The sequence below is a fragment of the Hippoglossus hippoglossus genome, chromosome 22 (assembly GCF_009819705.1).
Source record: "Hippoglossus hippoglossus isolate fHipHip1 chromosome 22, fHipHip1.pri, whole genome shotgun sequence".
NCBI classification, from domain to species: Eukaryota; Metazoa; Chordata; class Actinopteri; order Pleuronectiformes; family Pleuronectidae; genus Hippoglossus; species Hippoglossus hippoglossus.
In genome coordinates, this window is record NC_047172.1 from 22,317,120 (window position 1) to 22,339,759 (window position 22,640).

Below are 22,640 nucleotides of genomic sequence, written 5' to 3' on the forward strand. Positions count from 1 at the left end.
AAATTATTTTTTTGTCATTCTTACAGTGTATGTGACTCGACTTAAACATTTTTAGAAGAAGAAACAACATTCAAATGAAAATCTGACTTCATAACCAGCAACCTTGTAAAATCCAAGCAATAAGAATTTCTGTGTAAGTGGCTTCACTGGGCCAGCTCACTGAAGTCATTACTCCTCTTCACTTTGTGTTGTAACATCCGTCTCACTTTAAGTTTGAATTAGACGGAACTGGCCTCTTTATATATGGTTATCTTGTATTTTTAGACTACTAGAAAACTTCACATCTTCAGGATTTGAACTGCTGGACAAAACAAAACAAAGATATTAACCTGGTGTCAGAAGCATCTTTGACCATTTTCTGTCATTTTCTAAACCAAAACAAACATTTGATTCATTGAAAAGAAGAATGCTTGCTTCATCATCAAGAGCCATTTATTTCATTTTCTTTCATGCAGTTTATTTTGTAATCAAGCTTTTCTCTCCACTCATAGAATACGTTGAACCAAGGAGACATATTATGCTTTGTCAGTGTTTCTTTCCTCTGGTGTTCTATAGGTTAGGAGGTTATGTTTTCACCCTTGTTCTATTTGATTGTTTATCAGCATGATTACAAAAAAAAATCTGAAAAGTTTTACATGATGAATGTGTTGGAAGGATGCGGGTCAGGGAAGAACTCATTCAATTTAGGGTTCCAGGATCAGAGGATGGATCAAGGATTTCTTCTTCCCCGTCTTTAACACTGTGAGGTAGGGAGGTTTTCATCATTTTCACCATTTTGCCTGGAAATAATAAATGGACCTTTGGATATTTAAAGCGAGAGCGGAGGCCGACATCTCCCACATATCCAGGAAGCGATTGCCCAATCACAACAGAACAGGCCAACTGGCCAATCAGAGCTGACTGGGCTGTAACGGGCCTTAAAGAGACAGGAGCAAAAACCTGTGTTTCAGACAGAGACTCAAAAGAGGAGCTGCAGCAGAGTGATGTGTTTTCTGAACATTAAAGCATGTAAACCTTTTCAAGTCATAACCCAAATCAAAACTATGAGCCTGAATATGAGCAGAATATGTCTCCTTTAAATACCACCTTACTAATTCACATGTCTCGGTGGAACTCCTGCTTGAGAGGGTTCAGTTATTGTTCTGTCTGAGATCTATGTGCCTTTTCTTCTCGTAGAACTTGGAGAACTTGTTGAAGATGTTAGTTATGGGCAGGGCTACAATCAGCAGTCCGCAGATGATGCACAGGGAGCCTACCACCTTCCCAGCTGGCGTAACGGGGAAGGTGTCCCCGTAGCCCACCGTCGTCATGCTGATGGTGGCCCACCACCAGCAAATAGGTATGGTATCCAGCTCCGACTCTTTAGATTCATTTTCCACAAAGTAAATAAGAGAAGAGAACACGGAGATGCCCACAGACAAGAAAAGCACCAGCTGGCCGACCTCGCTGAAGCTGTTTCGCAGCGTGGCACCGAGGGAGCGAAGGCCGGCCGAGTGGCGAGCCAGTTTCAGGATGCGAAACACTCGCATCAACCTCAAGATCTGCACCACTTTGCCAACGTTCTCCAGCTCTGTGCTCTCGCCTTCATCCATCATGTCACAGGCCATGGTGACATAAAAGGGCATAACTGTCATTAAGTCAATGATATTGAGAGGACGGCACAAGAACCTCCTCGCTGATGGTGCAACAGCCAAACGGAGGATGAACTCTGCAGAGAAGAACAGGACACAGAAGTTCTCAAAGAAATTCAGCACTGGGTTTTCGACCTTTTGGTCGTTGACATCCAACTGGTTGAAGTCTGGCATGCTGTTAACGCACATGGCTACAATGGAGATGATAACCATGCTCAGGGAGGCTACAGCGATTGCTTTGGCTGAAGTGGAGTGACCTGGATTCTCAAGTCGAATCCAAATATTGCTGCGGACATCTGCGCACCAGGAGCCTTCAAACATTTCTATGTTGTCCTCGGAGGCTGACAGCTCCTCAGTGGAAGAGGCTGAGCTGTGGAGCTGCACTTCATCACTCATTTGGTCCCACTGCTTGTCCCCAGCGACCTCCATCAGCTCATAGAATTTGTTGCTGCAGCATAGGTCCAGATGACGCTCCTTGATGCCCCAGTACTCAATCTCCTGGACAAATGAAACCACACATAATCCGTCTGCCAGGTGGATTTTACCCGTGAGGTAAAAGTTGAGAACGTAACAGAAGAAATGAGGACTGCGATCAAAGTAGAACTCCATCTCAGAGGGACTGAAGTCGTCGCAGAGATCCAGGATGGCTTCTTTGGAGCTGCAGCACAGGAGACGCCCAAGACGCGTCTGTGGGAAGCGTTGCAGCACCGTGTGCTCCATCTGCTGTTTGAAACCTCCGACATTAACATTGATGAAGCAGTCACCAGAGCTGTGCTGGGGAAACACCTGTCCATACACCATGGTGGAGCAGCAGCTTAGACACTCATCAGTTGTCCCTGGAGGAACTCTTTAGTGGCCTGCACAGAAACACAGTGGAATTGGTCACACGTTGTTGTTTGTCATTTGATCCCGCTGAGGGCCGTAACATCAGAGCCATCCAGGATCAAGTAGCATCTAGGTCTCTGTGACGCCCTGTAATCAGAATGTTGGAAATGATGCATCACTTCTTCTGCATGGTTTTTATTATATTTTATGACCTGGAGATAAACAGTTTTCATCCCATGCTACAAATACTTTTACTTTCTATTAGTTTACACAATGTGAAAGTAATATCTAATGCCTGCATGCACAAGGTATGTGTAAGGTATGTGTAAGTTGCAATGATTGAAAAACATTATTTAACTTTTGAAAATTAGCTAGATAGACTTTATCAGGAAATGCTTACGTAAACAAAGTTTTTAAACATGAACTGTTCATTCAGGGGCAGATTTGGTCTGTTTGCACCCTGGAGTGCCCCTGTCCTGTCAGCAGTCTTAAAATATAGTCATTTACCAACAGTACTAAAAATACTAACAGCAAATTTGAATCTTTTGAAGTATACAATGTGCTTCAACAAGAGACAATTTTAAAAGTATACCTACTATTTCGACAAATGTCTTTCTTTCTGTCTGTATGTGATAATACCTTGCAAACCGTTCCTGTTATTGGCTTCACACTTGGCATGTGTATTGTTAAAGGGCCCCGGGAAGTGCAGTGTCTATCAGACTGACACAGACATTCACAGGTTTTACGATGTTGATTTTTATTATGGCAACGACATTCATAGAATCATATCCTCTTCTTTTTTTTGCCACTAATTTATCGTTTTGTTGCTGTAATTCCTTTTATCCAGCTAAATTGCAGAGCTTTTATTTTGAAAAGTTGTAATCATGACTCTTAACATCATGGTGATGACTCACTAAGGGCGAGGAATAACTCTGAAGTAGTTACCACAGTTCATCACCCATTCCTAACAGACGCACTGCACCAGCATATGTAATGATGTGCAGCTTTGCTCAAAATAGAGCTCGTAAAGAAGGAATGAATTAAACATGTACCTCAGAGAATCAGAAATTCTGCATGGATTTTGGATGTATAATTTGCCCCTCTGTGTAAACTGTGGCCCCTTAATGGCCCCTGGTTTTAAAAAGTCCTAGATCCGCCACTTGATGAACAAATGACTCATGTGGTTCAGTCCAAATAAATAATTCATTGTATTTGTTTTTGTTGAATGCACCATTTGTGTATTTCAAACACGGCTCTGAGAACTAGCAGCAGATATTGTGTACATGCAAACAGTGACTTGGCACAACAGTCACATACACCTGCTGACTGCGGCGCTGTTGGATTGTGTTACGCACGGTAATGTGCTCTGTACTGTTGCGGTTCAAATTGCAGAGACTTGCAAGCGAAGGTCAGATTTGACTCGTTTCTACAGCCGATACAATTGTGATAGTCTTCAAAAGGGAATCGATGAGGAGACGGTGAAAAACTAAAGAGAGAAAACAGACTTTTTGCGCAGCACACATGGAACAAAGTATCTAAACCTGCGGAGAAAACCAATTCTCTGCAGGAGGACAACGCTTCAGACATCTCGTCACAGACACAGGCAGAGGAGGGAATGATGAAAGTAACTCACCTGTCCATGTGTGGGTCATGTGCGGATCATGTGTGGGTCATGTCGTGACTCCGGCAGCTGTTCCGTGCGCAGTGCGCAGCGGTGGTGTGGTGTCCGAATCCAGCCTCCAGCTCAAAGGACTGATGTGATGACCACAGGGACACTGGGACAACTATCCACCAACAGGCTGTAACGTAAAACACCTCCACACTGGGATCATGTGCAGAGTGGCAGCAGTGTTCAGGGGGAGCCACGTTTACCCCCCTTTTCATTATTATCACGGTTCTTCACCTCGTACTTTAGAGGATGGGGCGAAGTGGTACATCCTGAAACATAACAGTACTTCATAATTAGCTTTTTTTCAAAGTGGTGTGTGTTCTATAAAGTACACATTTTAAAACAGTCGCAACAATATGTGTTAACTTTTTTATGTTAAAATATATGTTAAAGATAATGTCAATATTAAATCTAAATATTAAATGTTAAATCTAAATCTGAATGTTAACTGTAAAATCTAAAAGTTAAATGTTAAAATAAAAGTTAAATGTTAACATTCAATATTTAGATTTAACATTGACGTTATCTTTAACAAAAAAACTAAATATGACAAAGTTTACAAATATTGCTGTAAATGTGGTAAAAAAAAGAAGACTTTATAAAATAGACACCACTTTTTTAAACGTTTTGAACTAAATATGTTGAAATGGTTATTTTCAGCATGCACCACTTTAAAGATGGTGTCCTATACTGTCAAGGCTGCGGTTTATTTGTCATTTGTTTCCATCTCTGTGTTAACTGACAATTTTTCTCTAATCCCAGATAAGATAAACATTTTTGGGGAAAATGAATTGCAGCCCTACATGTTTCTATGTATGTTCTGTTTGTATTGTTTGTTGTGTTTTAGCCCATGTGTCTGTACGTGTGTGTCCCTGCTTGAATTTATATAAGAATTTCCTTTTTATTTCATTTGCTGCCCATCTTCACCAGGACTCCCTGGCAGAGGAGATATTATAGTTCCATGGGACTTTCCTGATTAAATAAAGGGCGAATAACGAATAAATCAAATATAGCAGAAGGCCTATAGTGTAGAGCGTCAACCTTGGCAAGTGCACCACAGTGTTGCAGATGCAACATTAGCCCTGTTTGATGACCTTGCAGCAGCACAGAGGGAAGATGTCGTGTCAAACAGTATAAACATGCTACATTAGTAGATGATATACCTGGAGACAGCACAAAACCAAGACTATTTCTCTTTGTGCTACAGTCAGAGGTAAGTTGAAGCACTTAGTAACAATAAAAAATATATGATCTATTTAGGGAGTACAGAAATGCGTGTTAAATACATTTTAACAGTTTAACATTTAAAAACCTCCTCTCAGACGTAATGAGGCAGTAACACAAGCTGCTCCTTTATAAGTGAATGACTAAAATTCAAGTGAAGGACCCCAGTGTGATTCAGGCTTGATGAAACACCGCCACTCAGCAGTAAAGCCTCATTAAAGAGTCATTCATCAGTGTCACTTATAATCAAGTCTTTAATATTACGTACATCAGCAGCAGGATCACCTGCTGCACTTCATACAAAAATACAGAAATACTTCAAATATGTAAAACAGAGGAGTAACTGATGTGGGACTCATTTATTCAGAGAGTGATACCGTTTACTGTCAGCAGGTGGCAGAAGAAGACAGTTGAGACCATTAAGGATGTGGTTTTACATTTACATCATTCATGTTACTTTCTGCAACCATTGCTGTTGTATGAATTATTTACCATGTAATAAATGCTAGTGAGCCAGTTTTTTTTTTATCACCACTTTTAGGTAAATGTTAATGTCTGTACACGTCAATGACGAAGTCAGAATATGGTTAAATGCATCATTTAAGCAGTGTTTCTCATCGATCGCTGTCCTGTTTGTCGACTAAAGTAACATCTGGACAGCACACATCACTTTGAGAGGCACTTCAGAGGTTGAACATAATTAAGAGCTCCTTATAAATAGTCTGTGCATGGCACTTGTTAAGTGCTGGATGCCAATGGTATTGATTTTTTTGTTTCCAAAAGGACTAGCTGGTGAAAACGATTGCAAAATATTTATGATCAAAATAGATTTTTATACTTATAGAATTGTATGTAACTGTTGGCGTTATATGAAAATAGTTAACAAAGCATTGACAGTATATTGATTCAAGTATTTTACAACATTTTATATAAAGGAAAAACATTTTACTCTGTTCGTTATCAGTCTCTGTGCTTGTTCTGTTGGCTTCATAGCTGCCTATTCAAGAACTAACCACAAAAAGCAGAAACTAATGTGAGCAAATGTACATCACAAAGCTTTGAAATGTGCTTTTATGTGAGGAAAACAAACTTCAGGTATTGAGCCTCATGCTACAGGACTGTGGCACAGCGGACAGCAGTTGTATTTGCCGATCTCCTGCTCCAGAGCGCAGTGTTTACACACACTGCACATCCAGAACTGGTACTCCTGGATCGGCAGACCGGTCACGATGCACGTGGGTAACTTTCCCTCTGCCCTGAAAAGAGAAAAGTTCAATTAATATCAGTAATTTCATGGTTTACAGTGCACTTTACACCAAAGTTATGCATATGTAGCTCCACCCTATTTCTGCTGCTTCATACTCTTCATTGCAGAGTATTTGTATTAAATAACAGTCTAATTGTATGCATGACGCATAGTATATACTAGAGTTAATATGAAGCATAGACTGTATATGAAGATGGATGGCATGATAGGTCCTGAAGAGTGAAGCCAACTCGTCTTGATCGCCCCCTGGTGGCTGGCCTCAGCATCTTTGGCACAAGATGGCAGCTTTCGTATCTGGGATATTTTGGATTGTGGGAGAAAGTGGAGACACATCGACCATCTTTATCTACAGTTTGTGATGTGACGCATGGGGGCTTCCCACAAAACCTTAGTGCTAAAAAATGTGTCTTGTTTTACTTATTTGTCCATTATTCTTATCCATTATAATTATTTGTCCATTTTAGTGAGGGACAGTGGTTCAGGGTTACTTCTATTGTCATCTAATGCCGGTGTCCTCAATATGTGCAGTTTGACGTTATGTTGAACAGTAAATTAAGTTTTTTTGAGAGGAGGACATTGATCGCCAGAGTTTAGCTAAACTAATGGTGGACTTTCATTCTGCATTTTGGCAAAAATAGCAAACTTTCTCTTCGTCTATAGCTTTAAAATAACATGATAAATGGTTTTGCAGATGTACAGATCAGGCAGCTGTTCCTCCCGTCAGTGTTTTATTTGAACTCATCGGCTCACCCCTCTGATGATCGTTCCCGCTCCATTGTGCGACTGTCCTTAGGGTTGTGCTTGGTGAAGATCTCCAGGGCCAGATCCTCGTACAGCTGCCGCTGCTCAGACTCTAGACTCTCCAGGGATTCCAATTTGATAAAGGCCTGTGAGCATGTGCCGAATGCCCGGTTGGATGCGGAGCAAATGGCCAACAGAGAGTAGATTTCGACTGCTGGAATGATGTCCTCATACTCACGCAGGTGCATGGCTTTAAAAAGTGGAGGAAAACAGTGAAGAGTTAAAACTCCATGTGACAGAACTGACTGTTCTTCCAACCTTCTGTCTGACATCACATTTCAGGTAGCTGGTCTGATTCCTCTCCATTTTTTAGCAAAATGTTTGAGATGTTATCAAACAGTTTGACAAACTTTATAAAAATAAACTGACTTGATTTTGTAATAAACTTAGTGTTATTATTTTTCTATTACATCTAACCTCCTGAGGGCTGAGAGCTGAGGGAATACAAAGTGTGACCTTGCATGAGTGGACAGATTAAGATAAACTAAACCGATGAGTTGCTAATGAGTCTTAATGAGACTTTAAACTATGAACACAACTGACCATTGTAAAACAATGTAGTAAGTTGCAAAAGTCTTGTTGTTCAAATGACCTCAGACACTGAGGAGGATGAGATGATGTTAAAAGTAAATTTCTGTAGTCTAGGATATTTTAGACCTAATCAGTGGTAATGTCTTTTTTAATTGCTCCTCTAATGAAACATGAGTCATTTTGTTAGATGTGAACTAGTACTTTCAGTTTTTTTCAAAATTTTTGTAACAATTAAGGAGACTGATCTGATGCCTGAGTATGACTCATTTATTAACAGTAAATATGTATCTAACGTAAAATGATAGATGTTTTGTTTTTTCCAAATGCTACACCTGTGACTGAATACTTAGCCGTCTGGGTAATAATAACATTCACCTGGTTTCCATAAAACATGACTGAGACATATGAGCTCTGACAGAGAGTCATGTCAAAATACATGTATTTACTAATAGAAAATAACCCATTTACTTAAATTCTACGTTTTAGTAAATGAGGATATACTTGAGCCACAACTGAGTAATTTTTTTATTACTGGTTAACGATTCTATTATTTTTTTACAATTCAAATTTTGATTGTTTAACCTTTTTAAAATGTTGAAAATTACTCATCACAGTTTCCCAAAGCCCAATGTCATCAAACGTAAAACTTTGGCTGACTAACCGTCTAAAACACAGAAATGACTAATCAATGATCTGACTTCTTGTTTCAGCCCTAGAGAATACTGTTGTTTACTTGTTAGCATGGGGAAGTGTGGTGTGTGATTTGGTACCTGTGCGCATAGCATTCTCCATATAGCCTCCATAGAGCTGCCTTTGAGCGAGCAGGAAGAAGTGATAGGCCTCGGCTCCACGCCACGCGTTGTCCACAATACGATCGTCTGAAGACGTTGCATCTTCCTCAAGCAGCCCAGCGAGTGCAAATTTTGCCTTATCACAACGAATGGAGGTGAAATATAAAAAGCATTTCAGCATCACATGCAATACAATTATCAGATTATAATGGATGATGCATTTTTGTTTCTAAAATGATTCATTAACACTTGAACATTATATAAAACATATTATATATATATACAGTATATATATATATATATATCTGTTACCTCAGACTGCTTCCCTTTGGTTTTGCTCTGCTGTGACGTTTTCACCTGCTCGTGGTAATTTTCAACAAGACGCGCCGCCAGCACATAGAGCTTCTTCACCCGCAGTGGTCGCGTCCTCTTCTTCGCCTCCTCATCTGCTATCTGCAAACAGTAGCCATTCATTTCACTGCATGTGTCAACAAACAGGCTGATCCAACAGTTATCACACTTCCATTAAAGGTCGCAGATGTAATTCACCTCATTGTAATGGAAAATGATATCACTATGCCATATGCTTTGTATTAACCACACTATATATTTTCTCTGCTTTGGCATACCATGTGTAACTACCAAGATAACCCTAGGTGACCAGATTTACAGGGTATTAGTGCCAGAGAGGTGCAGACATCAGAGCCACAAATCTGTCTGAGGCAACCTGGTCTCCCACACCGAGACCTTGAGGAGGCTAGGAGGCCTTTAGCATGTGTCTGTGTCTTACTGGGATTTTACTGTTCATTCAGTTCACACATAGTTCACACATATACATAGTTCACTCACTCACACACACACACACTCACTCACTCACTCACTCACTCACTCACTCACTCACTCACTCACTCACTCACTCACTCACTCTCACACACACACACACACACACACACACACACACACACACACACACACACACACACACACACACACACACACACACACACACACACGGAATATGTGATATCCAATAAACATCAATATTAAAAAACTTTTTATAATATAACATAATAAAGAAAAAAAAGCTTTCGGGGAATTAGAAATTGAGTCATCACATAACGTGTCCAGCAGAGTGCGCTCCAGTTCCATTGCTTAGAATACACTCAGCACTCAGCCAGGCTGCTCTCAAGGTGCTGATGAAAGTTGAAAATAGGACCAGTTGCACTGTATTTCAGGTCACTTATTTTAAAAGGGACGTGAATGAAGAAGCCATTGATGTTCTACTGAAACAACTCAAAACGAATCAGCATAAAAAAAAACAAGCCTACCTTAAACATGAGTTTGGCTGCATCAAGAAAATGGTGGGCTTTCCGATACAGTTCCACCGCTTCCAGAGTTTTGTTCTTCTCGAGAAGATGTGAGGCGTATTTGGACAGAAGAGATTTAATCTCCTTCATGTTGTGGGTCCTGGCGAGTTCCACCGCTTTGTTCCACTAAAGGAAGTGACAATATTCATTAAAAAACAAAACAACATTGTTATTTTAAGAAGTAGATTTTTGATCATGATATTAAAACAGTGTTTATTTTTACTGCTGCATTACTTTAAATTACATGTCACTAACCTAACAGTAATAAATGAAGTGAAACGATATAACTAGTGACCATGTTGCTATGGGCACATACCAGCTACGACCCCCATCAACATGTGGACGTTCCAACCCATGAGTACCAGAAGTAAACATTTTGATTTGGATTTAGTAGCCATATTATTTTAACCATCCAATGTAGACTTGCCACCAGCTATGAGATTGTGAAATAACGTTATATGTTACTGGCTTGTGGGCTCATAATGGTTTATTGGATGCATAGTTCTTTTACTCTTAAAATAATTATGTACACAGTTTGAACCTTTATCTTTTTTTCCTTTTCCAATATTAGTTTGCTCTGAATCAAAAGATTTATGGTATTATTTTCAAAAATGTACAAACTCTTAATTACTTTTATGTATTCATCATTTGTCTTACTCCTTCCTTAATACATGTATAGTTACTATCATTATTAGTTAATTAATAAAAATCTATCATTATTTATCATACATTTACTATTTATTCATCCTTTTTGTTGAGTTGTTATATTTTGTTTGTGTTTTGTTTTTGTCTGCCCATGTGTATTTAGTCTCTGTGTCAGTCATTGTCGCATCTGTCAAGTCACTATTGTATTGTTTTGGTTTCTACAAATAAAAATAAAAAAGGAGACGGCCAATGTTACACTATATTATTACATTGACTGTATCTTGCACGGTAGTGTATGTAGTATCATGGTGACAAAAGTGACCTAAAACAACCTCAGTGGCATTTTTCCCACAACAGTAGGTGTCTCCAGGATCACATTTTACCACGATGATAAACAAACTAACAACTTGAAAACAGGCCACTGTCATGACTGTGGTTCCTTTACATATCTTACTATCAATAGGAGCCGAACATTAGAAGACACTGTATTTTTAAAACCATCTGTGGTAAAATGGAGGTTTAGTGGAGGCAATTAAAGTGACAGACCATTCATTTGGTCTGTCAGCAGTAGTATTAACACAGTATTAACGCAGCAGGAGGAACTGCCAGGAAAAGAGGAAGGTGGGATGGCTAATCACTTCTACTTTAGATGAAGAGGGTCAATTTCAGGACAAATTGTAAGTCCATTAAAGTAAAGCCATCTGTGCCTCAACAGTTTATATAAAGTGCAACAGCTGCAGCTTACATAGAAGAGTTTGATTCTTAACTGTTGTCAAACTAATCTTGTTAATATTTTCCATCCAGAATCAGTTTCCCCTTGAGCCAAATGTGGAGATTTACACTGGAGCAGTGCACAGTGGTTTGAGAGCAGCATTCACACTCCGGAGCTAAATATCACTCAGGACGAGGACAGGAGTGGGAGGACAGCAGGTGCCACAGTGACTGCTGTGGTGCAAAGCCGTCCAACTGTGTGATGAATCTGAAGGTCACTGAGGCACTGCAATATGTTGCGCAGAGTTTCAGACAGAAACTCTGGCGCCGTTAGTTTACCGTCTCTCTCTCTCACCTGGTTCAGATGAACACATGCTTCAACGGCAGCTTTGGGCTGGTTGCACTTAAGGTAGGCGTTCACAGCTTGTTCACACATGCCCACGGTGGCAAACATCTGCCCAATCTCCTACAGCACAGAGATGGAGAACTGTTATAGATAGAGACTCTGTGGAGTCGGTTTATATTTCAGGTCACAGATTTAGAGTCACTGAGATTTTAGCTTTTAAATCCCTACAAGAATATGTAAGAATTATTATTAGTTCATCTTGAACACTTGGCTTACTGGTAAAAGTTTATGATTCTCTGGCAGCACAGGGGTCAGTTTCTCAAGGCCGTCGTAGTCCTCTAACATGTAGTAGCATTCTGCCAGCCTCTCCTGGTTCCGGCCTTGAAGGTAGTACTGCACTGCATTAACCCTGCAAACAGAAAACCATGTTTTCAGCTTAAATAGATCAACAATCACATCACCACATCTAATTCATTTGATTATCTGCAGTTCTAGTTATTTAGAATATATAAAAACTTTATTAATGCACTAATGACATAATTAGAAAAAAAAGAAAAAGAAAAACCCAGTACCACTTCTGCCTGTCAGCAAAGTAGTCTCCGATGGCATTGTACGCCTGTTCCAGCAGAGTATCATCACAGTCCCCGGAGCCAGTTTTAAGCAGCTGAAGAACCCTGAACCAGTCTCCCAGCTTGATCCTGAGGCTAATGGCGAGGTCCCTACAGAGAACAACATGTCCGTTATCCACCCTCACCTTCACACCTGAAAAACTGCTGACAGCTCATCTTATAAGGTTGCCATTAAAAATACCAGACAAAAATTAACAAAAAACAAGAACGAGACCTGAATCAAATAGTCCAGACAATTGTGGCTAAACGTACCTGCGATCCATATCGAGGTACATCCGCTCAGCTTCCTCAAACCTGCCGAAGTATGCTGCCACCTCGGCCTGTTTCATGGGCTCGCTCTGCAGGTTGCCCAGGCGCTTGACAAACTCAATGCCCTGGTAGTCTTTACAACGGACGAAGGCCTGCTCAGCTGTCTTCAGATCCAGCTTCTGAAGAGCCGCCTCAGCTAGCAGACGCCTGACAGGTTGTCAGAGAACAGGCGTGGTTAGTTATTATTACCAGGATGACAGCATGAGATTACATATATACATATCTATATATCTATATATCTATATATCTATATATGTGTAATAATGTGTGATCATTCACTGAGGACCTTGCAAAAACGAAAATATAATTTTAATTTATACAATTTAAACAACAATTACACTTTAAACTTACCAGAGTCTTGGGTGAGGATTGTCTTCAATGAACTGTGAGGCATCTTCAATCCCAACTTTTTCAATCAGTGCTCGACTGTCTCTCAGGGAGCGGATTTCAAAGTTGATGAGGTTGTCTTTGTTCGGCCTCTCTGGATCCTGTGAGAGAACCCTCCCAGAACTGAGTATTTCTTTCAATAATCACATGTCATCAAGACATTAATACAAAATTTAACAAATACTTAGATTCTGTTCATATCCCTATTGTGCAGTTTCTTTAAGTTAATATATGTTTGGCTATGTTTTACACATCTGTCACACCTTGGAGATTTAGGCAACTTAAGTGCCACTTGTTTGAAAGGTTTACCTTCATGATTTCATCAAGCAGGACAGATTTGATTTCCAGGTCTTCAAAGTTGCAAATGTATCCAGATGTTTGGATGGGCTCCTGTTTGGTTCAGATAAAACAAATGCAAAAGTGTAGATCAGGTTACAGCTTTGAATCAGATATTATTTGATACTCACACAAGCACTCACCTCTGGATCTAGGTTCCTGAAGACATACATCCTGGTCTTCTCCATCATGGCGAACAGATCAGGGTTGTCATTCGCCCATTTCATGTCCCAGACATCCTTGCGCTCGAACTTGGACGGATCTCCCGCAGATACCTGGTTCCCGGTGATGTTGTCAGTGGAGGCACGAACATCCAGGTCCAACAGAGTCAGCACGCCTGCAATGTCGATTATCGCCAGACGACTAAAGAGAAAAAAAAAGATCACCTGTGACAGTACTCTTCCCAATTTCGACATCAAATTTAATTAACTGTTTTAAGTTAACAATGGATATGAGCACACTCTCTGATTTCTTGTGCTTACCTGGAGTTGCAGTTAATGGACAGATAGTGGGCTCTGTTGTTCAAAGTGTATTTCTGGACAAGACCAACATTTGGGAGACTGTATCTGTGGATGATGCCAGACTCACGGCCCTGTGGGCACAAATACACATTCCTTTACTTTAATTTTACTTTTCATTTTATTGAAAAGAGATGACAAACTTACCTATAAACCTCAAATAGAAAATATAAAGAGGGAAGTGAGTAAAGGTATTGCAGTGCTGTACAGAGCAAAGGACACTTTAGATGTTGCTGCACTTCATATTTTGTAATGTAATTATTATTATTCCATATTTGGGTTATTGCACCGGCAACACATACAAAACTAATATTTCACACTTACAGGAAATAGCAATAAAACTTATAAACAAGGTCAATCTAAGAGAATATACAAATAGACTGTTATCAAGTCACATGTGCTGAAAGATTTAGTTGACTTAAGAATATTGTTGGCTATGTGTAAAGCCAGAAGTGGACTGTAAACCTACAAAAGCTGTTTACATTAATGTCAATGGAATTCTCTGGACAGTGATTTAAATGTTGACTCAAATATTATTCAATTTAAGAGAGCTTATAAAGGAAAACTAATCAAACGGTATGAACTGAATAATATTTATGTTATAATGATGACTATTGACTAATAATTGAGTAGTTAGGTGATTTGTGAAATGAAAGGAAATCAAAAAAGTGATTGTCATCTGTATTTATGTTATGTTATATATGACAGGGGCAGCTACTATTAGATTTTTCTTCCTCCAGCTCCTTTTTTCATTTATGGATTGTGTATAAGTGTATTGTTTGTTTACACTGAAATGAACAAACTGAACTAAACTAAACTAAACTAAACTAAACTAAAGCTAAAATTGTAGAATCAAGGAGAAAATGTACATACCACAATCATGGTCTTATCTGTTGCTGTAATACAACAGATGGGGTCTCGAGTAGCCTGAAACAGACAAGAAACATATTTGAACCATGACAACTTATCTTCTGAGTAAGAAAAAACAATTAATGTGATTTCCATTAAAACTACTTTATAAGATTATGTATTAGTTTCATGGATAAACAATTTAACAGTAATGCTTAAGACTGTATCAGTAAAACCTATTTAATTTCCCAATACTGAAATGACCATACTGTGTACAACAAATGCCTCAGAAATATTTTCTCACTTACTGTGAAGGCTTTTGCAAAATCTGGACTGCTGTCATTGGCTCCAGATGGATTACTGTCAATGTGATAGACCCTAAAGAGGCAGGAAGTGTAAACACATGAGAAAGAGCCAGACAGACAAACAGTTAGCCGTTCCACTGAGGTGTATTGTGGTTTCAATGCGAGGAAAGTCCTGGCAGAACATTAGCTCATGCCCAGCCTGTCTGGGACCTCAGTGGCATTTTGTTCAGATGAATGGATCCTTTTCACAGAGGTGTCAGTACCAAAACTCCACACTGTTACAGTGAGCCAGTACTCTCAAGGTTTCCCCCACTGCCTCACAAAATCTAGTCTTGTGGTTATCAAGCTTTCCTGCAACTTTCCATGATCTGCTTGATATCAACTGTAAGTTCTGATGTGGGCGTTCTGTTCTGTCCCCATCCACCTGTACCTTGCTTTATTATCTTTATTCAATCAACTTATAGACAGTTTTTTCATTCGGATTGAATGAAATGACTTGTTTCAGGGTAAAATATTTTTCCCAGGTCCCTGCGATGAAAACATGTGGAGTCCCTGCAAAGCATCCTGTGGTGGAAATGCAGCCATGTGCCAAATTCTCTCACCTCTCTCTTCCTTCCTTCTTAGTTCTGGTCACTTGGTTGATCTCCAGGGCTGTTAGTTTCTTTGCCACTCTGTACTGCCACATGTAGAAAGCCTCTTTGGATGCAGCAATCACATGTGTTTTTGTCATGGTGACAAACAATGGCTCTAAACAAATAAACAAGAAACAGACTTAAGTACAAAGAACAACAAATGAATAAACTTCAAACTGTGAGTGAAGATACCCTTGTGTGATTTAGGAGAAAATGTATCTTTACTAAATGTTTTCATTTGTCATTTGGTGGATCTTGTGTGTTTGTGTGTGTTTTCCCTTTGACCTCAGGGTTCAAATGCAGAAAAACATGGCAAATGTGGCTAAATTCCAACATACAAGTCCTAAGGAGACAAAACAGTGTTTTCTTAAACAGATACACTTTAACTAGTCTGGTGGAAAGAAAATCCCAAGGGCACAAAAGGAGAAACGACCAAAAGACATACGCTTGAACACATTCTCTGATTATTTACCAAGGTGGGATACCTAAAACCCATTCAGACCACTGAGACTCTGAACTGTCCTGGCGTGAGCTCCTCAGCAAACATTTGTCCATTTCTGTAGCAGAAAAGGAATTCTGAATTCTTGTGAGGCATAAAGACGCCCTGTGCTGTGCTGTCTATTTGCTATAGGATGCTGTGGGCCCATGAGAGATGAAAGATGTCCCTGTGGGCAGCAGCAGGCAGAGTGCCAACCACCATTTCACATCTATCTATATACACAGGGTGTGATCTCTCACATTGTCTTGAAGAGCCAGCTTTACAGTAAATAAGGATTTTCATCAACCCACGGTTTTGCCAGAAGTTTGTTATAGAGTTCATACTCACTGCGTGCAAAGTTGAAGGACCAACAACTTATGAGGTGGATAATATATTTTAAAGATGTGTTGACTACAAGGGGGTGTAATCTGTGCTCACCAATATCGATGTATTTTGAGTCCAATGGGGTCCCAATGGAGTTGCACAGAATCAGGACATACTGGAAAACACATAGCAGAGCCACATTATTTTACAGCTCAATACAAGAATCTATAGCAATTTATCAAAACAATTATTTCTCATTTTGGGAGTGTGGTTTTAATGTGTACGTTACCCTTGCATGAGTCCCAGACTCTAACTCAGCATCCTCCTGTGTGGCAGTCGATTAGAAAAACAGGGGGCAAGACAACAGAGAAACATCCTTAGCTCACTCTACATCTACTGTATATCTTCCCTATAGTATTTCTCTTTAGTCTAGTGAGTAGAGTAAATATTAGATATTTTCTTAATCAAACAGTGTAGTACCTAGAATATCAAGTTAACCTGCAAACTTTATAGATTATTACAGATCCTCTTTTTGATCTGTTATGTTTGTGTTTGTACCTGAGGCTGGGTCTCATCCGCCTTGCTGGCCAGGATACAGAAGTCCCCTGAAGTTGTGATGGACATCAGGCTCTTGACATATTTAACAAACTTCTCATTGTTTTTGGTTTCCCAGAATACCACACAGTACTCCTGTCGCTCTGGCTTTGTGTAAGCATACACTACTGTGCTGCAACAGTAGCCCCACTGTTAGGAAACACGAAAAGAGCTGATGAGATTCACCTTCTGTGTGGGGATTCTCAAACCTGGTGAGTGTGTGACCATAGCGTAAATTCAGACAAATTACATTTTGTTAGGCAGGAGCATGTGATCCAACATTTTTTGGACAGATTCTACAAGACGAGCCAGGAAAAGTTTATTAAGCCTGTAAGATCCCAGTGTTGACCCAGTACAGCGGTGGCTGGTCCAGCATTCCACTCAAAGGGTCAGAGTCTAAAGCCCTGAACGATATTAGCCTGATAAGGTTTCTAAGACTGATTAAACTTACTAAAAAAAGACGACTGGTATATATTAAACGAAGAACGCCTACCATGTAAAAGAAAAAAATAATGGCTAAAATAATCGACAGACATTATGACACTTTTCAAATATATTTTAAACAATGTACTGACGTATAGACAGATGGGGTATATTAATATTGATGTGACAAACTGTTTATGTTGATTTGTTTTACTTGATGTGGTTTTGTTACCTCTACCCTGATAAATAACCTCAGTTTGGAACTGGTCAGCATTTTAACTGTACTCATGTGAGATTAAGTGAAGGTTTTTTATGTAAGAGGATGGTGAAGAATAGTTTTCTTCAAAATTATTTTAAAAGAAAAGCAATGGTTTATGGCATTTACCTTGTAATCTGGTCGTATGTTCGCAAAGTAGATGTAGGAGTCCACAGCCAGGCCGATACGTAGCCCTCCTCCTTCCCAGGAAACTCCTGTCATCTGCTTCCCAGGAACTTTGAGAGTTCTTTGATGCTGTGGAAACAACAGCAACAACAAACAGCATTTGTAGTGGAAACATTTTTACTGTGTTAGCTCAACAATGTTGGTTGGTGGACACTGCTGTGTTAAAAATCCTCTTATTTTTATTTTTTTTATATATTTAGGCTATTTTGCCGTTATTTGGTAGAACAGATTAACCATGAAAGGGGGAGAGAAAGAGGGTTGACACAAGCAAATGGCTGCAAGTCAGAATCGAACATGTAGCCGCTGTAGAGGACTGAAGCCTCTATCAAGGATTCTGCAGGTTTCACAAAGTTACATTGAAGACTTTTTAAAACCTTTAAAAATATATACTGAATTAAATTTAAGACCTATGTTGAGTACGATAGATATGAAGGAATATCAGAGTAGCAGAATTGCTTACACTTCCCCATAATTGAATTGAGAATAACCCTAGAAACACTATATTATAAGAACTACACCCAGAGATATTACAAACTATGAAAGTTGCAAAAACATTTCTTGAAAAAAACATAATAAAGGGTTAGCCTATTTAATATATTTAAGACTTTTTAAAGCCTTAAATTCTGATTTTTTTTTTACTTTTTACTAAGACACTTCTGGAACTAAATTAATTAAAAAATACATAAATATACAGTGTTCTTTATTGACTTAATCTATGGTGGGTCCCATATACAATTATGACAGAAACACTGCATGGTTAAGTGCTGCATATGCTAAATTCCCTTGTATAAAACATTGTGTATTTAAGGGAACAGAATCTCTATGCTCACCTCCCCAAATGGTGTGTAGAACTGCACAACGTTGAATTCTTTATCCATATTTGAGGCTTTGAGAGAACCAGCCACTGCCAGAACACTACCACAGTGATTCCACTGGATACTGACCACATTCATCAGAGTGTCGATGCACACTGGGTCTGCAGAACAAGGCAGCAGCACAGCCCATCAGTACAGGTAAACATTTTGAATTAAGTGTGACCTGGAGAAAATATCCCTGAAGGCATTTTCCTTACTTTCATCATTCTCATATCGCATGATCTGGCATCTTCCATTGTCGAAACAGATGGCGAGACATGGGCAGTCTGCCTCAACATAGCCCCCGGTTCCTGCATACCAGTGGATACCTGCGATACTGATACCTCCAGGTGAATTAATGAGGCAGCTTATGGTCATTTTCATCTGAAACATTATACAGAGTTTCATAAGTCAACATGTAATACTATGTCATTAGTTAAAGCACATACAATTATTTCTGATTCACAAACAAGACAATATCTCCTCACTGACAGCTTTAAAGGAGCTTATGTTTCGCTCTGCAGTCTACTATCTGATACTGTATGATAATGCAATGTTATGTGGATATATATAATAAAATTAAAAAAAATAAACTGACGTTTCAATTTTCTTGAAAATTATACACTCACAATGAAGTTTCCTTGATTATCATAGATTTGCACTTCCCCATTGGCCATGCCAAAGAGGAGAATTTTGCTGTCAGGTGACCATGCCACATGTGCAAGTTGATTTCCTTTCAGCTCCTTTCCCCAAATCCGGTTACCTAGAAAAACAAGGCCTTCGTGAGCCACTCGTTTGCCAAGTATGTAAACAAAGCAGTCCTTGTCAAGGGAGCCTTTGTTATTTTTTAAAGCTAAAACTGTCTGGAGGACTACTGTGATTTGTTGCCATTTGCAATTTTAAGTAATCATGCTGTGAAGCTATTTACCATCTACAGATCCAACAATGACAGCTCCATCCTCATACACAATGCAGATCTTTTGACCATCCGCGTTCCAGCTCATGCTCCTGACCACTGACTTGTTCCTGTTGTTGATCATCTCCTCGTACCACGCTCCTGAGGGAGAGACAACGACAATAAAATAGAATTCCCAAATTTATTTCAAGACAACATTTCTATTTGGCAGAAGCACTAACCTTTGTAGAGCATCCATACAATGATGAGTCCATTCTGGTCACTAGTTGTCAGCTTTTCATACTGTTCATTCCACGTTACCACTTGCACTGCGCCTGTAAGTGTAATCATTTAGAAAAGTCAAATCATTTTCTTATGGTTCACTTAAGGTCTGTGCAATAACATGTGGTGTCTTTCCTTTTGTGGACACTGGCTGTTTTTAATGCACTATAATGTTAACAGCAGAATTTAACTTACCACTATGTCCCTCTAGTGTCTGATTCATTGACAGATTACTGGGTGCAGCAAGACCTTTAAGTTTGGCATCATCTGTTGAGACACCATAGTGAAAAAGAGTATTAATAACAAGTTATTCTCAAGCAAGAACTGTCAAATAAAAATTTGAGTTTTTATTGTTTCTTCTACTTGACTGTTGGGGATTTTTGACATTTGTAAACATAATAACACAAGGTCGCTCCAACAGACGGAGAGGGCAAAGTAGAAGCATTTCTCCTTCCAGTGACTGGACGTATGGGTACCAAAGCAGAGCCAAAACGCTTATCAAAGATTACTTACACGCTGTTGGAGCTGTTGGGAATAGCCCTCAAATCTCATTCATATGGGTGTTAGAAAACAGCTTGGCCTTGGACTAATAAACGTCAACACATAATGCTGCATGAGCATTACAGTATTTGTCGTAAACAAAAAAGTTTAGTTTTTCCAGTGTCACTTAATTACCTCCATCAAGGAGGTTATGTTTTCACCCCTGTCCTGTTTGACGTCGGCCTGTTAGTTTTTTGGTTTGTATGTTTGTTACTAAGCAACATTAAGTAAAAAATACTGGACAAATTACAACAAAGGAAGGTAGAATTATGTGTTGTTCGTCAGGTTGGAACCTGTTAAATTTTGGTTTGGATCTAGATCAGACGATAGATTCAGGAGTTTTTTTTCACTTTCTTTAACATTGTGAGATAGGGGTGCAATTAATGGATCTTCATGAAAAAAAAAAGTGACATGTTTAGGGGACTGATATTTATGAGTATGTGCAATTGGGTGCAGATCCAAACAAAAATCCAGATCTAGGGACTTTAAATGTGGTTTCATTGGGCCATTAGCGGTATATACTTCACTGAGTGCAAGTCTAGTTGATCACTTCTATTCACCTATAAAACAAAATAACAGAAAACATGAATAAATAAGTAGAATGTGTAAATGTAAACACACAGGTAAGTGGCGGAAGATTGCTAAAACCAGGCCCAGCCAACATCAGCATGTTGTATCAGTATGTTTTAGTATAGGACTAATCATTTTTATACATATCTGTATAACTTTGTGTTGCATTTATGTCATATAAGTATTATTAGAATGTTGTAGAAACTACATAAAGACTTTTAACAAACCTCAATGCGTTACTCTACAGACACTTGAGTGACATTTGGACTTTGTGACAGTATTTCAGTCAGGGTCCATTTTTGTTTGAATGATTTCAAAAGTCGAGTGACATTGTGTATGGCACTTTTTGGAAATGATATAACTTGTGTTTATGACTTCGTCCAGGAATATGGTGTTTACCATGTGAGCTCCAGGTGAAGCGAGAGATGGCCTGTAAACACGACGTGCAGGTACCCTACCTGTCTGAGTTTCGAGCTTGAGCACCCTGAGGAGACCGTCGTCCCCCCCGCAGGCAATGAAGCCTTGATCTTTGTTCCAGGAGACACATTTTAGGTGGATATTGTTGGGGATGGCGATCTACAAGACACGGGAAGTTGGGAAGTCACGAGTTGACAACGTTACCTGACGCATTGATAAGTGTTGGGGTTGATGGCTGAGCACAGGAGGGGGTGGGCGAGGGGCACTCACCTTCTTGCTGAGGTAGATAAACATGGCGGTGGTGTTAATCACTTAGAGATGAACTGTTTCCTGCGCAGTTGTACGAGTTGACATAATGAAGAAGCTAACCCCAGTTAGCAGAGCAGGCAGCAAAGTGAGCTAACACTGCTAAGGCTAACTGTAATGTTAGCCTGCGCCGTTAGCTTTGCTAATCGCTCACAGCCAAATGCGACTCGACAGTTATTTCGTTCCCATGATAGATACATTTAGCCAAACTAATTCCAGGGTTGAACACGATTTAGTGAATCGCGTTATCAAGAGTGTTGGAAGAGAACGGTTTAAATGCTCCGTTTCATTCTCGGTGTTAGCAGAGTCCAACCGATCCAGAGGCTGGAGCTTCCCTCGGTCTCCCGTGGTAACCGTAAACCGGAAGTCCCGGGGTTGGGGTCTGTCTGGGAGTTGTAGTCTTTCATTTGGCTGATACATGGGATCAGTTATGTGTAAAAGTAAACACTTTACTTATCTTTGCTGTGTTTATTTTTTAACCTAAAGTCAAACGTGTGGAGAAGTCTTTAAAATCAACACTAAACAAATCGTAATAATGCAATTAATTGGGTTTGCTAATACACAACAATGTCAATAAAAGGAATCATAATCATGCTAATAAAGTTTCATATAATAGTTTTAATCATTTAAAATGCAGCTTGGTAACAAGTAAAAAAGACACAATACAGCAGATATAACAGATCCATTGTTTCAGAGTGTTTATTTTCCATGTGCAACGTCTCTGTAGAAAATACACAGACAA

At 39.4% G+C, this 22,640-nt stretch overlaps 2 protein-coding genes across 4 annotated transcripts; both read right to left on the reverse strand.

The window, feature by feature from the left end:
• Positions 1-429: 429 nt before the first annotated feature.
• LOC117756195 (potassium voltage-gated channel subfamily S member 3-like) lies at positions 430-4,379 on the reverse strand. Its single transcript, XM_034576601.1, has 2 exons — positions 4,090-4,379; positions 430-2,603 (listed from the first exon to the last, which is right to left on the reverse strand). Exon 2 carries the CDS (start codon positions 2,430-2,432, stop codon positions 1,131-1,133), a length of 1,302 nt encoding a protein of 433 aa, XP_034432492.1. The 5' UTR covers positions 2,433-2,603; positions 4,090-4,379; the 3' UTR covers positions 430-1,130.
• Positions 4,380-5,583: 1,204 nt separating this feature from the next.
• On the reverse strand, positions 5,584-22,251 carry wdr35 (WD repeat domain 35). 3 transcript variants are annotated; one of them, XM_034576549.1, is made up of 28 exons: positions 21,863-22,251; positions 21,634-21,751; positions 20,261-20,332; positions 20,026-20,118; positions 19,817-19,945; positions 19,518-19,651; positions 19,107-19,272; positions 18,865-19,010; positions 17,978-18,103; positions 17,134-17,319; positions 16,865-16,900; positions 16,690-16,750; positions 15,744-15,888; positions 15,145-15,214; positions 14,861-14,914; positions 13,952-14,061; positions 13,613-13,832; positions 13,443-13,523; positions 13,098-13,234; positions 12,690-12,893; positions 12,381-12,527; positions 12,085-12,217; positions 11,818-11,928; positions 10,068-10,232; positions 9,052-9,192; positions 8,719-8,875; positions 7,367-7,607; positions 5,584-6,605 (listed from the first exon to the last, which is right to left on the reverse strand). In XM_034576549.1, the coding sequence occupies exons 1-28, from the start codon at positions 21,884-21,886 to the stop codon at positions 6,455-6,457; spliced, it is 3,558 nt and encodes a 1,185-aa protein (XP_034432440.1). In that variant the 5' UTR covers positions 21,887-22,251; the 3' UTR covers positions 5,584-6,454. The 3 variants fall into 3 exon arrangements, with proteins under 3 accessions (XP_034432440.1, XP_034432441.1, XP_034432442.1); XM_034576550.1 differs by having other exon boundaries at positions 6,455-6,605; positions 16,865-16,897; XM_034576551.1 differs by lacking the exon at positions 16,865-16,900 and having other exon boundaries at positions 6,455-6,605.
• Positions 22,252-22,640: the final 389 nt, after the last annotated feature.

What these genes read in the sequence shown, in the direction of transcription:
- LOC117756195 (XM_034576601.1), bottom strand. Translation starts at nt 2,432, where the DNA reads ATGGTGTATGGACAGGTGTTTCCCCAGCACAGCTCTGGTGACTGCTTC.
- wdr35 (XM_034576549.1), bottom strand. Translation starts at nt 21,886, where the DNA reads ATGTTTATCTACCTCAGCAAGAAG. An exon ending in TCTACACACCATTTGGGGAG is followed by an intron (nt 18,104 to 18,864) that starts GTGAGCATAGAG and finishes TTGTTTCCACAG; the next exon opens with CATCAAAGAACTCTCAAAGT. An exon ending in AATCCTCACCCAAGACTCTG is followed by an intron (nt 12,894 to 13,097) that starts GTAAGTTTAAAG and finishes ACAACCTGTCAG; the next exon opens with GCGTCTGCTAGCTGAGGCGG.